The following is a 9576-nucleotide window of genomic DNA, read 5'->3' on the forward strand; positions in this document are numbered from 1 at the left end:
AATCTGACTGGGGTCGCCTGGGTGGCTCAGTTGGTTAAGTGTCCAACTTCGGCTCAGGTCATGATCTCACGGTTTGTGGGTTCAAGCCCCGTGTCAGGCTGTGTGCTGACAGCTTGGAGCCTGGAGCCTACTTCAGATTCTGTGTCTCCCTCTCTCTCTCTGTCCCTCCCTGACTTGTGCTGTCTCTCTCTGTCTCTCAAAAATAAATAAATGTAAAAAAAATTAAAAAATTTATTTTAAGAGCAGATCAGACACAGCAGGTGCCAGGATTAATAAACTGTAAGAGAAGCCAATATCTAAAACATCAAAATTGAGACTCAGAGAGGAAAATAATAATAATAATGATAATAATAATAATAATTTGGAAAGGCAGAACAGGGCACAGGAAGCATGATATACAGTTTAAAAGGTCTGACAGTGTGTAAATGGAGTCCTGGAGGGAAGGGGGGTGGAGAATGAGGTAGGAACGAGATACTGAAGATACAATGACTGAGAATTTCCCAAAATATTCGAAAAGCTATTAGCGTTCAGTGAATTGATCCAGATCTAGGTCAATGTACCAAACTCAGCTGCATTTTTGGGCAGCAGCAACAAATAAAGTACAGAATTTAAAATAACAGTGGATGAGGCCCGCCCATACTATGGAGGGCAATTTGCTTTACTCGGCGTTCACCAATCTAAACATTCATCTCATCCCCAGACACCTTTGAGTGGATACACAAAATTAACCAGCATAGCAGCCAAGGCGCTCTCAAAGAAGAACAAGGCTAAGGGACTTACGCTCAAAGATATCAATATCTATTTTAAAGCTACAGTAATTAACATGTGCCATTGACACAAGGTGTTAAGGTAGAGCAGTGGAAGAGCCACGGGCATCCAGAAACAGATCCACGCATATATGGTCCCAATTTTACGTCAGAAGTAACGATAGTACAGGAGTAAAAGAATAGTCTTTTATTAGATGATATTAAATTAATCAGATATCAATATGGAAAAAAATTAATCTAGACCCCTTCCTTTCTTCCATCATACACGAAAACCAATCATATCTAAAAGTGAAAGAATAGGGGCACCTGGGTGGCTCAGTCAGTTGGGCGGCCGACTTCGGCTCAGGTCACGATCTCGCGGTCCGTGAGTTCGAGCCCCGCGTCGGGCTCTGTGCTGACAGCTCAGAGCCTGGAGCCTGTTTCAGATTCTGTGTCTCCCTCTCTCTGACCCTCCCCCGTTCATGCTCTGTCTCTCCCTGTCTCAAAAATAAATAAAACGTGGGGTGCCTGGGTGGCGCAGTCGGTTAAGCGTCCGACTTCAGCCAGGTCACGATCTCACGGTCCGTGAGTTCGAGCCCCGCGTCAGGCTCTGGGCTGATGGCTCAGAGCCTGGAGCCTGTTTCCGATTCTGTGTCTCCCTCTCTCTCTGACCCTCCCCCGTTCATGCTCTGTCTCTCTCTGTCCCAAAAATAAATAAATGTTGAAAAAAAATTTTTTTAAATAAATAAAACGTTAAAAAAAAATTAAAAAAAAAAAGTGAAAGAATATAACCTTGGAAGAAAACAGAGCACATCTTCAATGCCTTAGAATTAGCAAGGCTCTCTGAAACCCACCTTCTTCAGTTCTGCGTTTGGGTTGAATTTCTTTTATCATCCAGCAAATTTATTCTGTTCACCATGTGACATAAGTAGAGTTGGGATTTATTTTATTTTACTTAATTTTTTTTTAAATTTTACTTAATTTTGAGAGAGACAGAGACAGAGCGTGAACGGGGAAGGGGCAGAGAGAGAGAGAGAGGGAGACACAGAATCTGAAACAGGCTCCAGGCTCCCAGCTGTCAGCACAGAGCCCCACGCGGGGCTCGAACCCACGAACTGTGAGATCGTGACCTGAGCCGAAGTCGGATGCTTAACTGACTGAGCCCCCCAAGCGGCCCTAGAGTTGGGACTTAGATGTTGTTGTTTGTGTTGTTAACTGAAACATCCCCACCCAGGCCTTTTCTAGCGGTTCACTGACTACGGAGTCGCTCTTTTGTTTTACCACTGGTTCCAACATTCATCAAGTGCATATAGATGCCATTCCCTTTGTCAAGCACCGTCATTGCTCTTGACCAACTTGGTCAAAACCAACTGGTCGGGCTGGCACTTTCGATCCTTCCTCCCACCCACGCACGCTGCCTCATTTCTTACCCTTCATCTTAGGAGCCTGCGTCCTCAGCACTGGCTAAGCCTCATCATTTCCTGGTCTCCAAACACACCCTGATTTCCCCCTTTTCCAAGTCTGTTCTCGCTGCTTCCCCAGTGGAACAGCCCCCCCCGTGCCATGCTACTTCCAGGCTACCTGCCTGCGGTGTCCTGCCTGCCTTGGCCAGCTTGGGCTCGGTATGCGGGAGGAGCTGAGCAGACGGTGCAGAGATCTCCGTGACTCTTAGGGTTTTCTGAGCCCGAGTGTTCTGTGCCCCTTTATTCGGGGTTTGGAATCATCCCCAAGCTGGGTGGGCCTGGTGCCAGGACCCTGGGGCTTAGGGCTTGGGAAGGGCTTCCTCTGCTGGAGGAGGACAGCGCAGGGGCTGGGCAAGACTACCCAGTCATTAACAGGCTCTGCCAGGGAGCAGTCCTGGAGAGGTCAATGTGCTTCTCAAAGACTTTGGCGACACCCACCCCAGAGAGTGCGTATACTTCAAGTTGTGGGTACCAAAGATGTACCACTTGGTCAAGAGACGTTGCCGTATCTCAGACGTGATACACAAAGAGGCCTGCTGCAGGACAAGGGTCTACACTTGTGTTCTCCTTGCCTGCCAGCTCTGGTCTTTCTTCAGTGCAGGGCCAAGGTCACGAGGGGACGTGGCACGAGGAGGGCGGTCAGTGAAGCCGTCTGTTCATTGCGGGTCTCTGCGCTATCTGATGGTTTTGTTCCGTTTGCTCATGGAAGCCTCTAGTTACATCTTGTCCCCATGCCGATGGGGAGGTGTTCTTGGCCTTCCCCTCGCCCCCGTGGCCATTTCAGCAGCAGCCATGGGAAATCTCTCAGCTCCTGGTTCTGCCTCTCCCGCAGGTGAGCCAGACTGGGTGAAGACAGGCAACAAGGCGCATGAGCGTTAGAGCCGGGAGCAGCCGGGTCCACGTTCCTCCTCCGCCACCCGCCCTGCTTGGGCCACGAAGCCGCTCAAGCCTCAGCTTCTCCATTTACGAAAAACGCAGATGACAATCTCCAGCTCACGGAGCTGTTGGAGGACATAAATGAGACAGCATATGTCGAATGTCTCACTTAGCGTGGGTGCCCTGCACATGTGCACCAACTGTGTCCCCACCCCATCTATAGTCACACACCTGCTCATCAGGAAGACTGAGAATATTCACTATCAGTGGAGGGACAGAGATAAACACTCTTCACGTCAGTGTTACAAGGGCAGGACTGATGGATTGTCCTCAGGGGAGAGGGGACTAGTGTGGGGACATAACTATTAGGCATCATTTTTCCAGGACCCACTGGGTACCAGGCACTGCTTTTTACACACACTCATCTGATCCTCGTGGTAACCCAGGGGGTTGGTACTTGCAGCAGACCAAGGCTCTGGGTGGCAGGGGGGGAGGGGGTCCCATAATCCCTGTCTCCTGGTATCCACACCCTTGTGTGATCGGTCCCCTCTGTTTGGATATGGGTGGGACCTGCTCCAACCAATAGAATACGATAACAGGTGTATTCCATGTATGGGATCACTTTATACAAGACTGTAATGACCTCTTAGGACCACCCCAATCCCAGGCCAGATGGACAAACACCAGGGAAGGCAGGTAGAGTTACCGTGAAAAAGGCTCAGAAGCTCGGAAGCTGCCCAGTGATTTCAAAGGTGGTCGCCCTACCTGCCATTTATTCAAGATCAGGAACCTGGCCAGAAATCACTTTTTGGTCTTCCCAGAGGAATGACATCATCTCAGTAAACAGTGTCCTGTGTGCTAGAAGACCCATACCTGTGGTTTTCAAAAGGAAAATGACCCTTTCGTGGTGCATTCAGACAGAGCACGGAGTGCTTACCAAATGGCCTGCTTCCGGCTTCTGTAGACTCACGACAAAGCAGATCTGATAAGTTGGTGGGACCAGGTGGACACTTTGGACCCTGTGGCCTAGGATGGACAGGCGAGATGGCTACTTGCCCTCCTTCCCCTCATTTCTGTTACCAGAAGATTTTGATATCAAATATCCCTGGGGCACTGGTGCCTTCTCTGACAGGAGGGAGTTTGATTTGTCCTTTAGACCTTGGCCAGGTACCCCCAGGGGCAAGAGCCCACTGAGCTTGAGGGACCTCTAAACTCAAGAGAAAGTCTTGGCCTGGAGTCCTACTGAAGGAGTGGTGAGAAGTCTGTGCCGGCTCAGAATCTGGGGTAGGGAGGTCTGCATGAGGTCTGGGCACAGACCCCAAGGCCGGGAGGAAGGTCGGGGATAGAGCCTGCCGTGAAAACTGGGGAGGGGGTGCTCAGGAAGGGGGCTGCATGCAGGGGAATCATGGGAGCGAAGTGTTGATCTTACGGAGCCATCCAGGCCCTGGACGCAGTGCCCTGGGGTGTCTCTGTACCCAGAGAGTGGCCTCTCGCCCCTTGCGGCTCGTGACCTTGTGCCAACGGGTCCAGACTGACCCAGCTCCACCCGCCCCTACCCTTCGACCCTGCCTCTGCCAGCCCCCAGCGGTGGGAGGCCTCCCCCAGCTCTCGGTGGGTCCGCCCCTTGCCGGCCCCCTGCGGCTCAGGCCCTGCCCCTCCCCGTAGCCCCTCCCGCTGGCCACGCCCTGTGCGGGCCCCGCCCCACTTAAGGTTGCACTGCACTTGGGAGGCCTCCCTTGTGTCTCCAGGCCTGCAGGGGATGCGCTCTCGCCATGGCCTCTGGGGCTTCTCCGATCCTTGGGGTGCCCCCGCACCGTCTGTGGGCCCGGAGGCCTGGCATCTACGAAGACGAGAAGGGGAGGACCTGGGTGACGGTGGTCGTGCGGCTCAGTCCCTCCCAGAGAGCTCGGAGCAGGGCCTCCCCAGGCGGCACAGTGAGTTGTCAGGCATGGGTGTGGGGATCTGGGGGAGGACTGTGCACGGGTGTCAGCCCGTGGGCCTGGCACATGCAGCAATAGGGCCCGGGACAGAGGTGAGAGGAGGCAGTTCTCAATTGTCTGGAAAAACTGGCCTGTGCTGAGCTGCAGCACAGTGATGTCTATGCCTGATGCAGACCCCCAGGAGCCCCTGCCTGGAGGGACCACTGGTCTGAGCTTAGCCGGAGGAGATGATGCAGCCCTCATTGGGAGCCCAAGGGGGAGGTAGGTCAGGGCCCAGGCCTCCCCTTGGTGCATGCAGGAAAGGCATCACAGCTGGGCTCTACAGGAAGAGTAGAAGTTTTCCAGGAGGTATTGCAACCTAGAGGCAGCAGGTGAGCCAACGGCGTAAAAGAAACTTTGACTTCGGGTTCCCTATCTGCAAAAATGAGAATAATCTGCCTCCTTGGCAAGTGAGAGGCGGCTCACCAGCCACAAGGCCTTGGGGGCTTTCAACAGATAACACCTTCCGGAATCCCACCTGGGAAACTGATTCCCGAGGCGAGGGTGGAGTGTAAGACCATTTAAGGTTCAAAAGCTCCCCAGGTGGTGAAGACAATCACTCAGGTTGGAAGGCATTCCCTGTAGATGAGGGCTTTAGATTCCAGTCCCTCTTTGAGGGATACAATAAATACTTCCGTGTAATATGGTAAAAGCTTATCTGGGTATTAAAAATGCCATTTAGGCCATCATAAACATTTTAAACAATACAAAATTCTCCTAGCAATCTTCAAAGAGGCTCTGCAGAAAATTTTGGGTGGAGAACACTGAAAGTCTTTCCCACACCTATGCCAAATAAAGCATGCAAAAAATTCTGAACAAAGTATTTTGGTAGGTTTTTTTTAAAAACATAAACGTGTTTTCAGTGGGAAAAGTGGATTCAAGTAACGTAGTGAAGGATGCAGTAGAGGCACCCAGAGAATGAGCATTTCCCCTTATTTAAAATAATTACTTCTTAGAAGTAGATCTCTATTTTCACATATAATCTTAGGATGGGAAGCAGCGTTCTGAGCCTGATCGAACACAAGGACCAGAAAACTTTCGGTAGAGGGTCTGATGGTAAACATTGTCAGCTTTGCAGGCCATACGGAGTCTATAGCAACTGCTTGACTCTGTCCTTGTGGTGAAAAACCAGCCAGAGACAATGTGCAAAGGAATGAGCTTTTGTTTATCTACAATAAAGCTTTATTTACAAAAGAGGTAGCGGGCCAGATTCGGCCCACGATTTGGTGATTGATACCTGATCTAAAGCCAGAATCCAAAGGGAAAGAGATTTCACCATGTAACTAAAAGCATTTCCTCTGCCAAAAGAACCCATACAAAATTAAGACAACAGACCGAGAAGACTCATTCGCCATATGTATGATTGATAAAAGGCCAGTATCCTTAACTCGTAAAGATGCTCCTCACACACAAAAAGACGAATACTCCGATAAAAAAAACTCTGTAAGGAACTTTCCATTTTGTTGCATGACAAAGGGAGCTTTGGTTATAGTTGTTGGTGATTTTCCCACTCACTTTTATACCTTTCTGTATTAGCCAAATTTCATTTTATTTTATTTTTTATGTTTACAATAAGTACGTGAATGCCGTGATGAAATATGATATATTTTGGGGGGAAACCCATCACTCCCAGATCCTAAGGTGTACAGATACTTTATTTTTGGAAAGGTTGAAAAAACTGTAGAAATGGCTGAGACAGAGGCCTAAGAATATAATCAATTGCTGATGGGTGGGGAGAGTGGCTAACTTTTCAGGGGTACAGTGGGGCGTGGTGGGGTGCAAGTCAGCGGGAGGACTGTACTTGGGGGATCCAGGAGAGAACCAGTCATCCCAGATCCAGATGACACCCCCAAGTGCCATGCCAGGTGCCATGGCTTTAGGTGTGGGATTCTGAAAATATTCACATCTGACGGGGCAGTTTGCCAGCTGGGCCCCGCATCCGGGACTCTGTGTGTTTGCGTGCAGACCAACCATTGGGGGAACCCTGCCCCTGATGTGCCCTTCTCTCTGGTCCCTTCAGCATGAGCCTGAGCCCAGCGTCACAGTCCATATGTGGCAGATGCCAGTGCACCCCCAGGAGCCCGTGTCCCCCAGCCAGCTGACCCTGTCCCAGCTGCCCCTCGTGTGGCAGCTGTACTCTGGAAGAAGGTACAGAGCAATGGATTCCAGGCTCTGGGAAATAGTGAGCCATGGCCAGGCAAGTGTGTGGTGGCCCCAGGAGAGGGTGATGAGTGGCCTGTGGTCACTGCATGTGTGCAAAATGAGGCAAAGGATGGAGGGACCGGACTACTAAAATCCACAAAGCCATGTTTCCATCTGCTTCAGGCAGATGGACAAGCATTTCCTGGGCACTCTGACCACTGCTCCCTCTCCTGCAGATCGACTCCACAGAGGAGCTGGTCCTGACAGAGCTGCCACCAGGGAATGGCTGACCGCAGAGAGCGGCTCACAGGCTGGTATGTTGGGGTCCATGTCTCTTGGTGTGGTGGTCAGACAAAGGCAAGGCAGTCTCTCTTCTTTACAGGAAGGCAGTGCTGGTTTCCCTTCCCTCATGCTGTTCCCTGAGCTTATCTTCCACAGCCACCCCATCTCCCTCCTCCCCTGATCCCTTGGGTGTGTTTTTCACTGTGGGCAGGTCCCCCACCTTCACAAAGCATGAGATCTCACCAAATAATAGTCATCATGTAATCTTTGTAAGAATTCTGTGAGGTGTATGTATTGAAGTGCCACTCTCCAAAGGAGAAAACTGAGGGTTGGAAGGATTTCCCCAAGACCTGGAGCCTGGAAATAGTAGCGGTCAAGCTCACATCCAGTGAGCATGATCTCTTGGTCTGACCATGGCCCTGGGGTGCCACCAGTCTCATTGGTGGCAGTGGCCTTCAAGGACCTGCCTCCTCCCTGACACTAACCAGGATAGGGCCAGGTGCCTTGGAAGGACTGGAGCTGAGGCTTGCCCTCCTGTCCCTGGGTCCAGCTTGGGTTGGGCGCCCCATTCCTCCATGGTTCTCTGTCTCCTTCTGTCTTCTCCCAGGTCTTGCCGGCCCTATGGATCTTCAGTGAGGATCTTTTCATACCTGCCCTTCTGTTAGCACATCTAGCATGGCCTCCCCGGGGGGGAAGGAGGCAGCTGGGCCCCTGCCTACTCTGCTTTTCTTGTTGTCATCAGCTGTCCGGCTCTGCTCCATACTCAGTGACTTGCCGGACGGACCCCCATCTGTGTGCTGGGCTCAGCTCCCCCACTGGCTGCGATCCCTGGTTTCTCTTTCCCCTTTGTGCCCTCATGCCGGCCTTCCAAGTGCCCCTTCCCAGATCCCCATCAGGCCCCCTCCAGGCACTGGCCCGGTCAGACCCCCGGCCTCCAGTTCAGCCCATGATTGTTACTTGCTGTCAACCACTCCGTGTCAGGCAGGGAGTGACTCAGTTTAAGAGCAGGCCTCAGAGGGAGCCAGGTCTGGACTTGGGACTCAGATGGGCATCAGTTCTGGGCTGCTGGCCTGGAGTAGATGGAGTGTTGGGCAGGGTGTCCACTCCTGGTCCCAGGCAGCCTGCACCAGGGGCTGTGCGCAGGGATGGATGGATTTGGCCCATGGCTCTCCTGCTTCTTCAGTCCTTTGGCTCCTGCATGTGATGCTGGTCTGTGAAGTGTCCTCCCCGTACTGGTTAATTAAACTTCATTGCTTGTTGTCAACTTTTGTGCTGAGTCAGAGCTTAAACTGGTTTCTGGTAGAGAAGAGCAGCTTAGGCTGCACTTAAGGTTAAGGTAAATTCTAATTACCCATTTGGTGCTCTCCCCACTAGGAGGAAGCAGTGATTGGCCCATTTCAGGAGCAGGACACCGGGGGAAGGCAGGGAGGTGAGACTCTTGGGAGGAGGGAGCTCTCAGTGAAGCAGGGAAAAGGCAGAAGAGACCCTGGCAGAAGCTGGAGAGGACCCTGGCTTTTGCAGAGGGACGACGCCCTGGGTGTCTTTGCAGGATGGTGGAAGGAACAGCCCGTGGGCAGAGCATGAGCCGCTGTCCGAAGTGCTGACCAGGGACATGGGTAGGGGTGGGGGAAGAAGAGGGCCATGTGGGCACGGGGCAGGGTGACAACTCAGTGGTGGCAAGAAGAGGGAATCCCGTCCCTCACACCAGTCATGAAAAGAAATCACCAGTGGATTAAAGTCCTAACCTTAAAAAAGGATCCGTGAAAGCATCGAAGAAAGTGCAGGAAAATACGTCCCTGATCTTGGGGCATGAGAATCGAGTAAGACACGGAAAGCCAAACACAGTTAGGTTGTTCGAGGTAAACGTTTTCTATACAACGGGAGACTGAAAGGCAAAGGTGGAGGACATTAGGGCTTTATACAAACCCCTAGAATGCAGAATGCATGGAGAACATCTAGATATCTCTAAGAAAAGGGGGACAATGTCAGGAACTAGCAACTTACGGAAGAGGAGACGCCCAGACGCTGGAGTGGGGAAGCGTGGATTTCAGAACTCTGAGATCTGGGTCTTTGTTGCTGGTAGAACTA

At 51.5% G+C, this 9576-nt stretch overlaps 1 protein-coding gene across 1 annotated transcript; it reads left to right on the top strand.

The window, feature by feature from the left end:
• Positions 1–1859: 1859 nt before the first annotated feature.
• On the top strand, positions 1860–8757 carry TCL1B (TCL1 family AKT coactivator B). The gene is made up of 4 exons (XM_045451987.1): positions 1860–2655; positions 3042–5019; positions 7091–7520; positions 8096–8757. Exons 2-3 carry the CDS (start codon positions 4858–4860, stop codon positions 7355–7357), a joined length of 429 nt encoding a protein of 142 aa, XP_045307943.1. The 5' UTR covers positions 1860–2655; positions 3042–4857; the 3' UTR covers positions 7358–7520; positions 8096–8757.
• Positions 8758–9576: the final 819 nt, after the last annotated feature.

The sequence above is a fragment of the Leopardus geoffroyi genome, chromosome B3 (assembly GCF_018350155.1).
Source record: "Leopardus geoffroyi isolate Oge1 chromosome B3, O.geoffroyi_Oge1_pat1.0, whole genome shotgun sequence".
NCBI lineage: Eukaryota > Metazoa > Chordata > Mammalia > Carnivora > Felidae > Leopardus > Leopardus geoffroyi.